At 41.6% G+C, this 17,664-nt stretch overlaps 2 protein-coding genes and 1 long non-coding RNA gene across 8 annotated transcripts in view; 2 read left to right on the top strand and 1 right to left on the bottom strand.

The window, feature by feature from the left end:
- On the top strand, nt 1-15,675 carry LOC122785812 (dual specificity mitogen-activated protein kinase kinase 4). Of its 5 annotated transcripts, XM_044051775.1 has the most exons (15): nt 1-532; nt 2,138-2,173; nt 3,048-3,072; nt 3,322-3,323; nt 3,561-3,565; nt 5,708-5,856; nt 6,045-6,219; nt 6,308-6,427; nt 6,798-6,917; nt 7,018-7,069; nt 7,167-7,294; nt 12,479-12,556; nt 13,554-13,702; nt 14,785-14,830; nt 14,955-15,675. In XM_044051775.1, exons 1-15 carry the CDS (start codon nt 376-378, stop codon nt 15,066-15,068), a joined length of 1,356 nt encoding a protein of 451 aa, XP_043907710.1. In that variant the 5' UTR covers nt 1-375; the 3' UTR covers nt 15,069-15,675. The 5 variants fall into 5 exon arrangements, with proteins under 5 accessions (XP_043907710.1, XP_043907705.1, XP_043907706.1 ...); XM_044051770.1 differs by lacking the exons at nt 3,322-3,323; nt 3,561-3,565 and having other exon boundaries at nt 3,040-3,072; nt 5,754-5,856; XM_044051771.1 differs by lacking the exons at nt 3,048-3,072; nt 3,322-3,323; nt 3,561-3,565 and having other exon boundaries at nt 2-532; nt 5,754-5,856.
- LOC122785814 (microfibril-associated glycoprotein 4-like) overlaps nt 14,265-17,664 on the bottom strand; it is a 5,698-nt gene continuing 2,298 nt past the window's right edge. Inside the window, exons 5-6 of one of the 2 annotated variants that reach the window (XM_044051779.1) lie at nt 16,024-16,219; nt 14,265-15,064 (exon numbers count right to left, since the gene is read on the bottom strand). In XM_044051779.1, the coding sequence (XP_043907714.1) occupies nt 15,052-15,064; nt 16,024-16,219 (209 nt within the window). In that variant the 3' untranslated portion in view covers nt 14,265-15,051. Of the gene's footprint in view, nt 15,065-15,919; nt 16,220-17,664 lie in introns of those variants that run through there. The other variant, XM_044051778.1, reaches the window with a different exon arrangement.
- LOC122785817 overlaps nt 16,219-17,664 on the top strand; it is a 6,362-nt gene continuing 4,916 nt past the window's right edge. Inside the window, exons 1-2 of the long non-coding RNA XR_006362356.1 lie at nt 16,219-16,607; nt 17,033-17,129. This is a non-coding gene — a long non-coding RNA (uncharacterized LOC122785817). The remainder of the gene's footprint in view (nt 16,608-17,032; nt 17,130-17,664) is intronic.

Raw genomic sequence — 17,664 nt, forward strand, 5'->3', positions numbered from 1 at the left:
GCTATTGGGTAGCAGTGGGTGTTGACATGTCAGTGTCAGCTGATTGCGGTCGTAAAGCCTCTCGACTAAGCTAAGGTTGCTGTTCGAGTTAGCCTAGCTCGGTGTTTGTTTTTGTTCCCGTTACCGCGCAGGCAGCAGCTTTTAATCGAGACCCCAAAGTGGTTGTTTTTTAAAAAATCTCCAAAACAAAATCCCGTATCACCTCGACGTATTTGTGAAATATCGTGCCGTAATTCGGTCGCTCGTCGTACGGTGTGAGTTGCCGTGAGTGAGGCAGCAGTTGCTGTTGGCAGGGGAGGGAAGGGAGTGTGAAGTTACTGTGTTCCGTGTCTCTGCATTGCAGCCCGGTCAGTGCTGCTGCTGCTGCTGCTGCTGATGGAATTCAAACACACAACAATGGCGACTCCCAGTTCCAACAACTCGACGACACCGAGCGGTCACAACGGCAGCACGGGCGCCGGATCTGCAGCATCCCACTACCAGCACCAGCAGTCCCAGTCCCAGCACATCACCACGATGAGCGGCATGCAGGGTGAGTGAAGGAGAAGCCACGGGCTCCCATTTCTGCTGCAGTGAAGGTTAACGTTAGCATGGCTAGCCGTGGGAGGCTGAGGCTACTCCCAGGTCTGAAAATCACTCCCAAGGGGAACGGACCCAGTGTTCGTTCTCCCGAGAGGAACATACTGGCTTTAAATGGACCCGAGTCCACCGATTAGGAACATAATTATTCCCTTGAATTAATCCAATGCTCTCGTTGCTCATTTTTGACGTTTTGCTGCCCCGTCACGTTCTCTTCTGTCTTGACTCGCCAAACCCTGTTTAAAAAATGTGCAATTTTAAAGTCCCATTGATGGTTACGCATTTGATGCTAGTCAATTACTGTTATTTTTTTTTCCTTTTTATCAAAGGAATCATAAAACGCACTATTCTGTTTCGGTTCCAACCAGTTTGGCACGAATAGAGTTGCTGCAGTGAATTGATAACAACAACGTGAATTTACAAATGTAGTGCTGCAGCTATCGATTATTTTCATAATCTATGAATGTGTCGATTATTTTTCTCAATTAATAAAGTATTTGTTTGGTCCAGACACGTTGAAAAATGTTCATTGGTGTTTGTTTTTCGGTTTTACTGATTTCTTTGTCAAATGGAGCAGTGAAACATATTCACATTTATGAAGTTTAAAACACCAAAAGCTGGTTTTAATTATTAAAACACCCCCTGAATAATAGATTGTTAAAATACATGACGATTAATTTAGTAATCAATTACTAATCGAATATTCCTTGCAGCTGTAGTTTTGATGACTGATTAACCAACTTGTTTGTTTTTCCTTCTGATTTCAGCTTTTTGTTCTTGATTCTTAAACTGTAATAGTTTTGGTTTCACAATAAAACAAAACATTAAAGGGTGATGTCACTCTTGTGTTTGGAAAATACAGACGGGCACTTTTGTCTGATAATGATAATAATAATAAACATGATAATACTAATACAAAAATGAACAGGTTTATGTATATTGAAAAAGCCAATTGTGGTAAATGTGCAGGGGATAAATCCTTTTAAAATTAAACTTGAGTGACTCAAGACACATTCCTAGTGATTTATTTGATTTAAGTGCCACAAATCATTCCAGGACTTCACAATATATGTTGATCTAAATTTGACAACTACTGTGAATCACTATTATTTCGGGCAGGATATTTTTATATTTGTACATACATGGCTTGTCATGATCTATTTGAATCCTGGGTTCCCATGTCACTCATGACTTCTGTTATTCCCAAATTTGACTCACAATTATACAATGAATCTCCCCATCTTGGATTGAGAAGTACGGCTATGTTAAATATTCCAAATTAATAATAAGACCATTATTAAAAAGTGAGACATCATTAGAGGTCTTTTCAAATTGGGTGGGCAGTTGGGGAAAAATCAGAAAGCTACATTAAATTGCTAAATTTGGTGCGTATGTGTGCTTTCTGTATATTGTTACAATGGCGGTGAGTGAGTCCTTTTTTTAAGGCCCTGCTCGAATTGGTTACTTTCCTTCCCACCTGAACAACACTGAACCAAATGCTCTTGACAATGTTGTTGTTGTTGTTGTTGTACAAACGGTGTCTCGTTTCAATTTTCAGAGTCCAACACCTGCTGGAGATGTCAGAGTGAAACAGGTAGTTGCACACTTCCTTTGACTTGGTAGAGGGGAAATTTGATTTTGACATTAGTAAAATGATATAAATGTTACGTTATACTCTGATTCTTATTCTACGTTTTAGTGACTGTGATGTTTGGTTGATTTTTCAAATTAAATTAATGATTTATAATTGAGTTGCATGCAATAATCTACATTCTAAGCAACAAAGACGCTAACTTGATCAAACGCAAGACTAGTAACACTTGAGACTTGAATAGTTTGATTTAATAGATTTTTAGATGCCAATTTTTCCCTGTTATGTAATCCTGTTTTCAGTCCTCTCTCCCTGACCATGTGTCAACTTTTACCTTTTAATGCTTTTAACTAATGTTTCCCATCTGCTGACATGGTGCTGCATAATGGTGAGCTGTTCCAAGATTAGAAAAACAACTGTTTAATAATCTGTAATCTGCCTCCCTTGCAAAACTCATCTCATGACTACAATTCATGCGCTCTTCTCGATCCTTTTGTTGTCACATCTTGACGTCATTTTGCCTCCTTTTATTTGCTCATGACGTGCTTATAGTTGTCCCATGAATGCGTGTGCATGCTCATATGCATTGATCTCCCGATGATGCATTAACCTTGCAGTAGTATGTGTTTGATAACTTAGTAAAAACAAGGCCAATTTCTGTGATTACTTGTCAACCTTAAAGCTGCAGGATTCCTGTCATGCCTGGACACTTATTATTATTTTTTATTCCAGGAAAGGTTTTTTGTTTTTTTTTAAACTCAAGAAACTTGAGAGTCTACTAACAGATCAGTCTGAGGAAGATGAAAAACAAGGTGGCAAATTGTAAGGTGAAATGTGAAGAAAGTAAAAGCTGTCTTCTCACCTCCCAGGGTTTCAGATAAACCTGTCTGGAGCTCCCCCAAGTAAGCCAAACCTCTTTTGCTTCAGCACCAACAGTTCTCATCCCTTTGTTTCCGACTGACAGTCTGGTATGGGGGAGTCTGTCCTGCTCTTCTAATTACAACTAATCCCAGTCAAGACTTATGATGAGTTCACGTGGGCTTGTGCCGGTAGCTAAAAGAAGAGAGAATGAAGTTGAAGTTTGTCTCTTCAATCTCTCCCCTTTTCCCTTTAAGAGGCCGTTTGGCTTTTTTCAAGTGGGAGTGTATGAGGTGTTTTTTTTGCATAAATAGGGCCTGCACACGTGAGACGGAGTTTAGAAGAATCCGCATCGTACCGACTTTTTTCCACCGATAATCGGCATTTTAGGAGCCGGAAAATGTTATTTGGGGAATGCCGCCCTTGCTTTTTGGTGCATCTTTAATCCTTAACCTCCCCCCACTCGACGTCACTCTTCTTCTTCGCGTTTTAAGTTTTACACAATGCACAAGCTGTACAGCGCCCCATACAGGCCTGGTACATCTATTACGGTGTTAAGATATGTTTTGGAGATAATTGTGAGATGAGATATTTGTTCACTTTTTCACGTGACTCGTGTCACTCCAAATTGTTAGACAACGGGATTTTTAAAAAGATTTTAAAGCATATTATTTTATAATTAACGCAGTGAAGTTGTGACTCATTTTGATCAGGATAACGATGTCATGACGCGTTCATATTGCTGTCTGTGAACACGCTGGCGATGCTTAAGTACCTTAGACACCCCCACTTCAAAAACCCTGGGCTATTTTCTAAAATATATATATATATATATATGTATACTCGAGAATTGCATAAAAAGACATACTATTTTCTTGGTAATTCAGTAACTTCATCGGCACAAGCCTAAAGTTAAGAGCTTCCATTGATATTTTCGGCTTAGATGCTTTTAACCGCACAGTGTGATCGATAAACTCTCCCTACAAAAAAAGCAAAACAAAGAAGACGTGTTTTTTTTTTTCCCCGCCAAACTCAAACACTGAAATGGAAGCTCTACTTCACTGGTTTATCAGTGTGTCACTAACAAAGCCAAAGTAGTGCCTGTAGTCTTGTCACATAACTCCTGTTTTTCTTTTTTTTTTTTGGCATGGGTGCACTTGAGCATAAGCACTTGCTTGTCGAGACAAGGTACACACACACTCGAAAGTTGTCATTTCGGGGAGATGTTTTCCGTTGAAGCCCGTTGGAATTCCAGCACGCATTCTTGTGGTATTTTGGGTGGAGCGTATGGGGAACGCTGTCCTATGATTCAAGGTGAAATCAAAGCAGTTGGCCTTGAGAAGCATGTCCTTATCAAGATGTAGATGTACATGCACACGAGTGTCCTCCTCTTCCGTTTTACTTTATGTTGACCTGTGGTGGGTTTGTGTTTGCACTCTACATATCTGTGGTCATTTTTACCAGCATGCAACATTTCTTTCCGTGTTTCTGCATCCAATGCGGGATTCAAATGTGGGTCGCGCTCCCGAGGAAGCAGATGATAGATGAATGTGTTGCAGCAGCAGTGAAATTACAGATTTGTTTTTGCAGAGGTTTTCTTATTGAGTTTAACACTGAGTTCAGTTCAGTTCAGAGCACAAGGGGGAAATTAGCTTTGCAGGTGGTTGTACGAAAACAATACAAAAATAAACAAGGACATGGAGGAATAACGATACACGCAGCACAGCCAAACTAGACCTAGAGCAAGTGTATGTTTCCTCATGGTTTGGGAAGGTCAGACGTCAAGTTGAAAACCAGAATTTTAAAATCCATGTTTTCCAGCTCATTTTCCTCAAAGTTGGACTTGCACACCCAGATAATGTGATTGATTGGGAGTGGAACAAGCTTCTGTCAGCGCATGCTCCACAGCTCCCACCCTTGGGCTTTGACTTTTGAAATAATAATAATAATAGAAGCTGGAACACAAGAGCAAGGAAAACACGGCGGAATCCAGGCTGATGCACTTTTGACCCGACGAGGAGACCGAGTCTTTACTCTGCCTGCTCAAATAATTAAATATTTTTTTTAACAATAATGGACGGTAGGAAGACTGTGGTTTTCAGCAGTGTGCCTATTCTTTTCCCACTGAAGGTTCACGTCTCTCAGAACTGCTCACAAATATCTAGTTTTATATGAAGCCGCCAATTATTTCATTACAAGGCATCGCTCACCGTTGCTTAACTCTAACTGGAAGGAAACTGTGCATTAGTCGGGGAGTATTTGGTGCTTTAGTGAGAGTACGAGTTGGCAGCAGAACAGTGTTTGTGTTGATGAAAAAAGGCGATGAAGGAATGTGTCACCCAGTGTGACGGCAGTGGAATTTTAAAGCCCAGAAGAATAACGTATAATAAGTGTTAATTGCTGGTTTGGGTACTTTTCACGGGATTAGTTGACAATGCGAAACAAACCCGAGGCTTGTTGGTGAGTATGAAGTTTGACTTTGTCCTGTTAAATGTGTTGATGCAAACGTTTTCGGTTCCTTTTTCTATGGAGAGCATGGCATTCATGGATATGAGAACATTTCGTTAGATGTACTAGTCTCCTCATTTTTTTTCCCCATTTGTCCCATTGTATGGTTTGTGTCCTTTCACTCATTGTTCTCACATTTCTTTCGTTTCGCCGTTTGCTTCGGCATAAAAGCCCCCAACAAAACCTGATGGCGTTGCCGCTCTCTGTTGCCAATCAGGTAAACGCAAAGCCCTGAAGTTGAACTTCGCCAACCCTCCAATCAAACCCACGACTAGGTTCACACTGAACACAGCGGGGCCGCCTTTCCAGAACCCACACATGTGAGTGAACGAGTTCCGCTGAAGAAAATCCTGCTCCAATGTACTTGCATTTCGTTCCTTTTCTGTCTCAAGTGCACAAGTGGTGTCGTCTGTTTTGTAGCGCCGTCACTTTTTCAGCAAATCAAGTTCAGACAAATTAAAATGACACCTCACCCTGCGTGCGCTTATCCGTTTGTGTTCAACTTTAGAGAGAGGCTGAGAACACACAGTATTGAGTCATCGGGAAAGTTGAAGATTTCCCCAGAGCAGCACTGGGACTTCACCGCCGAGGACCTCAAAGATTTGGGCGAGATTGGCCGCGGGGCTTACGGCTCCGTCAACAAGATGGTGCACAAGCCGAGTAACCAAATCATGGCAGTCAAGGTGAATCCCTCGCTCCAGGCTGGACACACCTCGAAACCACCAAACTGTCGAGACGATTGTGGCATTTATAGTCTGTGTTTGTCCGCAGAGAATTCGGTCAACGGTCGACGAGAAGGAGCAGAAGCAGCTGCTGATGGACTTGGACGTGGTCATGAGAAGTAGTGATTGTCCGTACATCGTGCAGTTTTATGGCGCTCTGTTCCGAGAGGTGAGTTGAGCTTACTTTTCTACTTCAATGCAGCTCTGTAAGACCGGACGCATCCCGCGCCTTCTCGTCTTGCTAAAACTTCTGCCCCAAATCACTGGAGATCCTCGTCCGCGGTGGAATGCAGACCTCTGCATTAGCAGCGCACGCCTCTCTGCGTTTTATTGATGTATTGCGAGGCATGAAGCTTTTTAATCCTTTGCAGAGAAATTGATGGCCATCAGGACAGTGGGAGGATTTCAGCAAAACAAAAATGGTTCTGAAACAAATCGCAGACGTCCCCTTTAACTGCTGTGTACTGTGGATGTATTTAAACAAGTTTTGAGTCGTCATTTGCTTCTTCAACCTGCTGACTGTGTTTCTTGTGTTTCAGGGTGACTGTTGGATTTGTATGGAACTTATGGCTACCTCGTTAGACAAATTTTACAAATTTGTATATTGCTCATTAGACGACGTGATTCCAGAAGAAATATTAGGAAAAATAACATTAGCTGTAAGTTGTCCGCGACGCTCGTGTCGTTGTGTTTCCACAGATATAAAACGCCTTGTTATCGGTTGCTGCTACTAAAGAGTGGTTTCTGTTTGTTTTGCAGACTGTGAAAGCACTTAACCACTTAAAAGAAAACTTGAAAATAATACACAGAGGTAATACTTTGCTTTCCTGTCTTGTAATTCTTGTATCGTTTTAGGTGTCTCTGCATTAACTGAGATGGGTTTTTTTTTTTTTCCCACTTCCTTTTAGACATCAAACCATCAAACATCCTCCTGGACAGGAATGGCAACATAAAGTTGTGTGACTTTGGCATTAGTGGTCAGCTGGTGGACTCCATCGCCAAAACCAGAGATGCAGGGTGCAGGCCATACATGGCCGTAAGTACTGCCTTTTTAAAGTACTTTCTAAAGGGAGATGTCAATTAAGACATAAATTAGACGTTCTGTCATTTCTGCTTCATAAATGTGAGTACTTTCTTGGTTTTTCTATGAAAATCTTTTGGTAAATCAGCAGATAAATAAATCCACAGGGTCGCGGGAGGGTGCTGTGTCAATCTCAGCTGACATAGGGTGACAGGCTCAGTTCCATGAGTCTTTATTTAGAATATGACAAATGTTTTGCTTTTTAAATGGGTAAAATGGGTGCTTCCATATGGCATTCTCAACCGTTTTAGTCCCTAATTCAACAAGGTTTAGTACCTCAGGAATTACTAAACATTTCAGGTGATTTAAAATTAAAACATTGAGAAAACATGAAGACTGAGCCAGACTGAAGACAGTTTTATTTTATTTTTTGGATTGGATTGTCAATACAGTGAAGTATCTGGATTTCATGTCATGATTTGCTCCGTGCTCAGTGATACCTGCTTTTGTATTTTGCCCGATCAATCACGTGACATCCAAAATAATCAATTGACTAAAGCTGAAAAGCTGAATAATGCGCGTACATCGTGGCTACTGCTGGTTGATTAGAGGATGTTTCAACGTAACTGAAGAGCGCCGAACCTTTGGCGGCACAAAGAGGTGATCTCATTGTGTCGTCATCACTTATTTTCTGCCTCTGGGTAACGTCAGCCGTGGGTCCTCTCCTCCTCCTCCTCCTCCTCCTCCTCCTGGTCACTCGACAGCAGTTTCCATTCTAAATTTGGTTGCACACTATCACGAACGGGCAGCACATCAGCACCACCACTCACAGGCACACATGCTTCCTGCTCTGAGGCAGGTTTGCTCTCGGTCCGACCACAGTAGCTCGCGCCGACGTCTTCCCGCAGCTGTGAACTCAGAGCGCAGGAATCTCGGCTCCAGTTTCTTGTTTCCAGCTGGCACGTTGACCAGGTGTTTGCTCGAGGCGCTGCTGGTTACCGCAGGGTTAGTGACGCCGAAAAACTGGTGTCACTGCAACCAGAGTGGATTTCATCATTTGGATTTTTCTTGATTTTTAAATACGAGGATAGTCTTACATAAGGCTGCGGATTAAAACATACTGTTATTATAGCAATATTATTGTACTCTTTGAGATATAATGGAAATAAATGTTTTGTGAAGTGCTCCTGTATTTAAAGCTGCCGTCAGGACTTCCTGTCCATTGCTGCCGTTGGCGTTCTCCATGTCAACCTTACAAGCAATTTTGGCTCCCGATCGTGTTCTGGGACACGCGAGCTTTGCCTACATTTACTCGGGACATTGACTTGAGCCCTTGTCGCTTGACTATTCTGTGTTACTAACAGTACTAACAGGGGAATAACTGTATCGATTCATTAGGTGGCGATATGCCTGTTTTCAGCTTTTTAGTATCATGCTCTCCCTGGTCATTCTGTCATCTCACAGACAACAGCAACCTCAGCTGGGGGTTAGTCATTAGTAGGGCTGCAACATTCTGGAAAAAATGTGAATCACGATTGTTTTTTTTGCTTAGAATTGAGATCACGGTTCAGTGGCATGATTCTTTTTTTTCCACAAATTGAAATTCAAATAGGCATTCACGTGTCTGAACATGGCCCTGCATAATGGGCTTATTGTTGTTATTGAGTGCTGTCACAGAAAGAGGCACAAGTATTAAGCCGAACTGTAGATCAGTTTAAAAAGTCTGAACGATCCTGAAAACGTGGGTTCAACTCCAACATTTAGCAAAGGAACTGTGTAAATTCTCCTCATTTTTAACGGAGGAGCCTGGTGTATTTAGCGACAGCCTCACTCACTCAGCACCGCCGCTGCTCGTAAACTCTCAACTGCAGACTGAACCACGTGACGGAGTAAAGGCGCTTCACGTGCTGAGAGAGGAGGCAGCGTCATGGCTGCGTTTGAGAAACGCCGAGAGAAAAAAACAGGAATCAGAATCGTTGTCATTTTGAAATGAGATCACGTGTAGTTGTGAATCGAGGTCGCGATTCATTGTGCAGCCCTATTCGTTAGCATGTTGAGCACCATTCCGTGTCATTCTCCTTGTGTCAGTCCAAAAATGCGCTGCTCTGGATTTAGCGATGTTGTCTTTTTCTTCCTCTATTATTTCCACGTTAAAGTTAAAGGGCGGGAACTGTGGAACATGCGTTTCTGAAATGTGAGAAAGCAATGCAAATATCAAAGCACTTTATCGTGAAACATCGGACAGCAGAAGGTGGAAGTCAACAAACACGGTTGTCTAATCACTTCCTCACTAAGGGCCAGTTTATATACTGTTGCTGCAGAGACTAAACACTTCCAGTCCTGGCAGATGTGTGCAGCCTCTCTGCAGTAGTCCTCGGCTCTCTATAAAACTCGTCAGATGCTGCGGCACAGACTGTCCCACTGTGCCGGCTGACGTCAGCCTCTAATTCAGGCCCGTAAATGGGTCAGCGAGGTGCTCGCTCCTCTCGCCGCAGCAGCTGCAGAGGCAGGAGTGATCTCTGCATCCTCCTGACGCACCTCGTTAACACGTCTGCCGACGGGAGAACACGCTGTGAATTAGCGGCATCCACAGACGTCCCCAGAGGCAGAAAAAGAAGGGAGTGAGCTACCGCTCCCCCAAGTGTGAGCTCCAGAGCTGATGGCATCTTGTTGCGCAGGTAAAAACATGCCCAGGGGTGATGAGCAGACTTGGTATTCTCAAGTATTCTTGAGTGTCGGAGAAAAGCTTGTCAAACTCAATGTTTCCTCTCATTTACAGACACGTCTGTGACTGCGGATTTCATTCTAAACTGTTATTTGAATCATCTCCAAGAAATGTTAATTAAAACTTCATTGTATGCATGTTACTTAAAGCATATATGCAAAAACGTTTTTTTTTGGAATCACTGGTCGAGCTGTGGATTTGTTTTGGCTTAGACAACCGGTCGTGATGTCACCCATAAGAATCTGAACGCTGACTCTTTGGAAGCCTTGATTAGGTGTGGACACTACGGACCGCATGGTGGATTAGTTGGTTGCCTCGCAGCAAGAAGTTCCCGGGCTCAAACTCCCGTCCTTTGAATTTGCATGTTCTCTCCGTGTTAATGTGGGCTTTCTCCGGGTACTCCGGTTCTTCCAACCTTTAAAACAAGCTTCAATGCTCTCCGTCTGGAGTTTTTTTTTTTTGTTTGTTTTTTTTGTCCCTGCTCTGGTGAGGTTCCAAGCGAGCTGAGTCGATACTATGCGTGACGTCGCCAGACTGCCGGCCACTGATTGGTTAGAGTGCCGTCACAGGAACAGACGTCCGATACAAGAATCAAGCCGAACAGTGCAGAACTGTAGATCAGTTAAAGGGGACATATTATGCAAAATCAACTTTTTAACCATTTCAATATTTATATTTGGGACTCTGGAGGCCCTACCAGTCCAAAGTGTGGAAAAAGAATACTCAGTCCTTTTTTCGTGGTCCCCCTTAGTGTAAGTATAGGCGATAAAACACTCCCTGCGCACTATGACGGCAGCATGTGCATTTCACCACAAATGTTACCACCCCACCAGTAAGTTTACTTCGAGAGCTCCACCTTAGCTCCACCTTGTCCCTATAAAATGTGAGAGTGCAGGTGAGGGAGGAAGAGCGGTATTATGTCAACGCGGAGGGACAAATGTGCTGTTCGTGGCTGCACAGTGGAGCACAGTGTTTTACACAAACTTCCAGACTCAGAGGATTTTATATATGAAGCTAATGTGCCGGATAATGTCAGCAAACGCGTGTTTGTGTGTTCGCACCACTTCGCATCAGACTGCGGCCAGCGGTCGCCGTATTTAGTCAGCGACCGTATTTCACCGACGTACAAACACACATTTTTAAGAAAAGGTCAAATAGAGCTCATAACTGACCATTCTGACACGTCCTAATTAAAAATATTGCACACTAAGTGTTTTTAACTGATTTACAGTTGGGCACTGTTCGGCTTGATCCTTGTGTCGGACGTCTCTTCCTGTGACGGCACTCTCGCTGTTTTCCGTGCACGCTGCCATGTTGATATTGTCAGAGAACTAGTGGAGGGAGGGGGAGACGCAGTGAAAAAGGACAAATCAGAAACCCCCTGGAAGAAGTAGGTGTGTGTTTGCCTGTGTCTCATTTGCATATAAAGGGCCCATGCACAAAACCGAGCGTTCTGAAAGGGGCGGTTTTGGCAGGGTTATTGAACTGCTATGGTGCTTCATCCTTATGGTATTTTGACCAAAGCATGTCACAGACATGTTCATTAGGACACCAGGGAACTATTTTAACTTGCAGAAATAGGGTATAATATGTCTCCTTTAAGACGACTTAACGATCCTAAAAAAACTTGAGTTCATCTCTAACGATTACCAGGGAAATGTCTAAAATCACAATATTTAACAGAGGAGTCTGGTGTATTTAGTGGCATCACAACCCCTGCTGCTGTATTTCAGTCCAGTGACGGAGTCTGTGCTCCGGTCATGGAGGAAGTACTGAACAAGCAGCTTTAATAAACTGATTCTAATGATTCAGTTACACTGAAAACAACTGCTTTACAAGTCACCAGTCACTCGTTTGTGTGTGTGTGGCATGTAAAACGAAGTCACGGCAGTTTCAAGCAGCTGCGCAGTGATGACTCCGCCCACATTGATTAGGTACTATTTTTATAGTGGAAAACCAACTTAAACTGTGCTGTGCCGTGGTGAGTCGAGGCGAGCTGGGACCAGAGGTGGGAAAGGGCCATAAAATGCATGTGAGGATGAATTTCCCAACTGGGATAAATAAAGTAACCTTAATCTGCAACCAGGCTCCCATTGGATGATACAAGCTGTCAATCACATTGTTACCCACTCCATGCGTGCCATGTTTTGTCGTTTATTTTCCTCTAAATGGAAACATTTATGTTAGATAAGTTACATGAAATGTTCTATTGACCATTTAGACCATTTATTTCATTTAGTTCGCCCCCTGGTGGCGTTTCAGGATACTTTTAACTCCCTGATTGACTTTGCTGATTTCAGCCACTTGAAATGACTGTTTAATTCCTTCAGTTAATGCTCAGCAAGAACACATCAGCTGTTTTCCTATAGTATGCCAACACTTCTCATAATTATCTCTCTGTTGAATCTAATTTAGCCTCTTAGCTGTTTTTATTATTGGAAATTAAATACATTTTTTCCCCTCTCAATTTTCAGCCTGAGAGAATAGACCCCAGCGCCTCCAGGCAAGGCTACGACGTCCGCTCTGACGTTTGGAGTTTGGGAATCACACTGGTGAGTCTCAATATGTTGGTGGTTTTTGATTTTGGTTTGGTTTTAATAGGTTTGGTCATTTGTTGTCTTATCTGAGGTAGTCGTAATTGTATACCTCTTCTGTCGTTTTATAACGTCGGTGTTAATTTACACCGACATCACCCATACAATTTAGAGAACTTCCATTGTGAAGCCTTGAGTTTAGTATTTAATTCATCTGGAAGAAACTTGAGTGGAAATGACCAAGCGATTATCCACTTCACGTCCACATACACACGTAACCATGCTCTCATTGGACTTAACTAGCAGTCAATCCTGGATTAGCTTCCATTTTATTTGTTTCACATTAAGTCAGTCATACACAGTGTTGTTCATTTTAAATCCAACTAGTGTTATTGACTGGCTTTTCTAACAATGGCTGTCCCGACATGGCACATTTTGTTGTTCCGACTTCTAATATAAATGGAATCCACCGTGAGACCATAAAACCCTGAGGAATCAAGTGAGGATAGTAAATGTGTAGTCGCCCTCTGATGGCCATTCAAGTCAATACAGGTTTTTATGAAATTAGATTTTCAAACAACAATTTTTAAGAAGCAAATAAAATATCGATTGTATCTATTGTTCTTTGCGCTCCCTGATTTGTTCTTTGTGCCATTGTTTTGTTTTTGTTTGTGGGTGGGCCTTAGGAAGCTGCCTGCTGATTGGCTACTGAGTTTTGGAGTGACTCCAAGCCAGTGACAACTTATGTTCCATTGAGCTGTCGCTCAAAGGCAACTTCCTAAGGCCCGCCCACAAATAAAAAAACCATGCCGCAAAGAACAAGTGTATTTTCAAATGATAAAATACAATGTTTTTGAATGATTTAATCGATATTTTATTTGCTACATGAAAAGTTTTACAAATACAAAACGAGCAAAACTTCACACAGAAAGTCCATGTGGGATTTTAACTGAGAACTTTTTGCTGCGAGGCACCGGGGCTCATCGAAGTTTTGTGTGAATGTGACGTGTTTCAGTATGAGCTGGCCACAGGACGGTTTCCCTACCCAAAGTGGAACAGCGTGTTTGACCAGTTGACCCAGGTGGTGAGAGGTGACCCTCCACAGCTCAGCAACTCGGAGGAGAGACGCTTCTCCCCCAAATTCATCGCCTTCGTCAACGTGTGGTAAGGAGCGACCGCTGGGAATTACGCAGCTTGTATAAAAAAAAATTCACTCTTGTTCTAATGTCAGGAAATTGGCGAGTTGTTTTAACTTTAACTTTGGATAGACACCAAGTTGATGGGTGTTTCTGTTTGTTGTGGTAGCTGCAGGATGTGTAATCATGGGGAAAAAACCATAACGTAGCTAGTTAACGTTGTCAAATCCGAACCATTACCCATGAATATAAAATCATAGCAGGATCAGAGATGTTTTGATTCTCGCGCATCTTCACACTCCCAAAAATACTAATATTAATAATAATAATGATAATAATAATAATATTACTAATTATAATAATAATAATAATAATAATGATGATATAGCAATATGCAGATGCAAGCTGCACAGAGCTGTTACTTCATTTTCAGTCATCAGATGTAACTCAAAATGGCTCCAGTTAAAGGAGGAGTTCGCTTTGTTTTTGTAGGTGTTGCTTACGTGAGGTATTGTGGTTAGAATCATCGTGGCTTGTTCTTAGTGGAAAAAAAAGAAAGATTAACAACACCGGCTGGAATTTACACCATCTTAAGAACATGTTTATTGCTTTATTTTGCCATTGGTTTGAAATAAAGGTTTGTCTCACCAAATTCCACAGAGAAAAATCAGCAAACTTGCATCACCGTGCATGAGTTGTTGATCCACTGCTGCCTCTATCAGTAGGTTAAAATCTGTTATTTATTGACTTGCACGTTTTGAAGCATTTAGTCGCACGGAAGTAGCACAAACTTGAATTTTCAGTCAGAAGAGGCTGTCTCATGTCTAGATAAAGTGGCTGCCATATTCTTGAGCTGATGTCGATTTTATGAAGGTGAGCCTTTCCCCTGCTGGCATCTATGTTTGCACTGTGAGTGAGCCTGACTGCCTGGCTCAGGCTGATTCTCACTTAGCACTGTCTACACGTTAGCACCTCATAAAACCCATACCTTGAACAATCTGAGCTATCCAGGAAAGGTTTTATGTTGTGGGGACAGGCTGTTGGCTCCCCCTGGTGGACAACAGGCTTAAATACAACATTTTAACCCACTTTTTAATCTTTTCCCTCAAGCCTTACAAAGGATGAATCGAAAAGGCCAAAGTACAAGGAGCTACTGGTGAGTGTCAAGTTGACTAAATGTTGCCCTCCGTCTTTTCTTTAGTGCATTGTATTTGTTTTGGAGTTAGACATGTTTTGCAATCTTTTTTTTTTTCTTCTTTTTTTAATCTTCCCATATGCAGAGAGACCCGTTCATTCAGATGTACGAGGAGCGTTCGGTCGACGTAGCCAGTTACGTCTGCAAACTCCTGGATCAGATGCCTGCATCTCCCAGTTCCCCTATGTATATGGACTGAAAGCAGAAAAAAACACATTCACTCATCGCTAAAAAAAATACACCAGTCTACATCAATAAAGGTATTGGGGGTGAAAAAAGACGACAAAATCAACAAAAGAAGTCCTAATGTAAATTTTGCTTGGTCCATTTATTGCAGTGTTAAGAGAAATGTAAAGAAAAAAAACAAACGCCATTTTCAATAGAAGTGGTGTTAATTTCATGTCTATATAATATATAAACGTTAACACACCTCTGTTTCCTGCTCACAAACACACATTGACGCACAAAGTATAATAGCAGCAGAATCAATCAACTGTGGATGCATCTTGTTGATTAGTAGTGATTTAAATATGACGAGAAAATAACCTGGAACTTGTATTTATAAAACCAAAAAAATCATTTGGAAGATTCTTCTACATACTGGAATCGTGCTCTCTGTGAATCGTCTCCGCCTCGTCTGTGTGCGTGAATGAAAGCATCGTGTTTTGGTATCTTTAATGGAACTGTGCTTCTCTGGGTTTAGAGCGGTTTAAAGTGTCATGTCAGAACCTGCAGTCCAGTTAGGGCTCACCGTGCAGTGGACTGTACTGTCTGCTGATGTATGAATAAAAAAGAAAAGAAAAAGAGAGCTGGTGTTTTGTTTTGTTTGTGTGGTTTTGTTTTTTCATTCTTCTGTGGCTTAATTAAAGCTATAGTATGTATCTTTCAGGACAGGCGCACACAAGTTGGAAGAATTGCATCTCGAAGCTACAAAATATTAGAAGATCTACACTGCAATAAAATAAACTTGAGACTTTAATTGCGACCAAGAATTGAAAAAATGTAACCGTGAATCTAAAGAAACTTTTACACAAACACAGTATCACAAAATCTGCTTTACGTATGAATCCTTTATTCTTCACACAAGGGTTTTGTTTGCGCGTCACTGTTTGGGTCGTATCTTCATTGCGATTGATTTCAGAGAATATTCGTACCCTTTCCAAGAATGCCAGTTGATTCCCATTCCAAAGGTTGAGCTGCCCCATAAGTAAGCGCCGTTTGGGTTAACGGCGTGACATTCTCCGTACCACCATCCTCCCAGGTAGGACTTGGCGCAGTTCGTCGCATGAGTGTCCTGGTCTTTGTCAAATGTCGAAAACTTCAGACCATTATGGCCAGTGAATGAAGCTCCTGAATAAAAAAAGAGTTAAATGAATGACTTCATACAGCCGGAGCAGACATTATTCCAGTCCTGCGATATCTTGACATTTTCAACTCTTTGATAAACTTTCCCTACACCCTACATTTTAAAAAATAAACAAACATTTGTACACATGAGCCAGCGCGTGCAAAACAAGACCCACACCCTAGCCTGATAGCAGCATTACCTGTCAATCATCGGTATTCTTTACTATTATTGGAAGGTCATGACCCAGCAGCCAATCCAATTATCATCCCAGGTAAAGGGGCGGGGTTTAACCGTAGCACGCGGAGAAGTGTAGGAGAGCTATCATCGCAGTGTTGTCGGCTGAGGACCGAGTGATGCTGTGTGGTTTGGACTACTGTGATTCTACTAGAGGTAAATATTATCTGTTTGTGTTTTAATATGCTGTGATATATAATGTGTTACAGTTTTAAAAACGGGTGTGCCGCTAACTGCGAATAGCCGTTAGCATTAGCATACTTGTGTTTCACACAGCTGTCAGACCGTTAGCTCTACCTAAGTGTTATTAAAACATACACTATATACAGAGGGTATAATGTCTATTTTATGACTTTTTAGCACTAGCATCGCTAGGTTACATTACTAATAAAAATGTGATATAAATTGAATCATAACTTTAACTCAACAACACATAACAACACACTTTGCTGCTGTAACGATGTAAATGTCTCCTCTGCTGGTCAAATAAAGAACTATGTTATCTTAAGATGACGAAAACTGCACATCCCTGCTACATGAGCACTAAAGGTTAATATAATCTACTGCTTGTTCTTTTTGAGATGCTGTATGAGGACCAGGAAGGCTCCTTTTGACCACACAGAGAGCAGACTGACCGTTGCTTCTGCTCAGTTCTTTTCCTCCCTGACACCTTGATTCGTGAGTACAGATTAAGTTTAGCCCGTGAATTTTGTTTTACTGCCTTATTTACTTGTACAATTTGTAAATAAATTCCCAAATTTGGGTTTGTTTACTTGCCGGGTATTTCATAAGGTAATTCATATTTGGTAATAGTTAAAAGGAGGATAAAAAGGGTTAAAATTCTACAAAAGTCATATAGGCTGCCATTTGTTATAATTTCATATAGAGAAATATTCATTTTTAAAAAACAAGTCAACCAAGTAAAGTTTAAAAAAGGTTTTAAGAAGTTAAAAAGAACTCGTTCTCATAGTGCTACTACACCAAGCAGGCCTTTAGAGCTACATGGGAAAGGTGTTACATAAAGAAGCCCCAACAACTTTGAAATAAGATATTAAAGTTAATTTGCGTCAGATTTTGTACTAAATATGAAGTGATCACTCTATCACCGGAATCAGTTGTGTTTGGATTCATGTTTTTGAGCACATTTTATGGCAGTGATCCACATTTGTAGTCACACAGGATCTTTGGTGATCTGGTGAAATATTGTACAATT

The sequence above is a fragment of the Solea senegalensis genome, linkage group LG19, assembly GCF_019176455.1.
Source record: "Solea senegalensis isolate Sse05_10M linkage group LG19, IFAPA_SoseM_1, whole genome shotgun sequence".
Taxonomy (NCBI): Eukaryota; Metazoa; Chordata; class Actinopteri; order Pleuronectiformes; family Soleidae; genus Solea; species Solea senegalensis.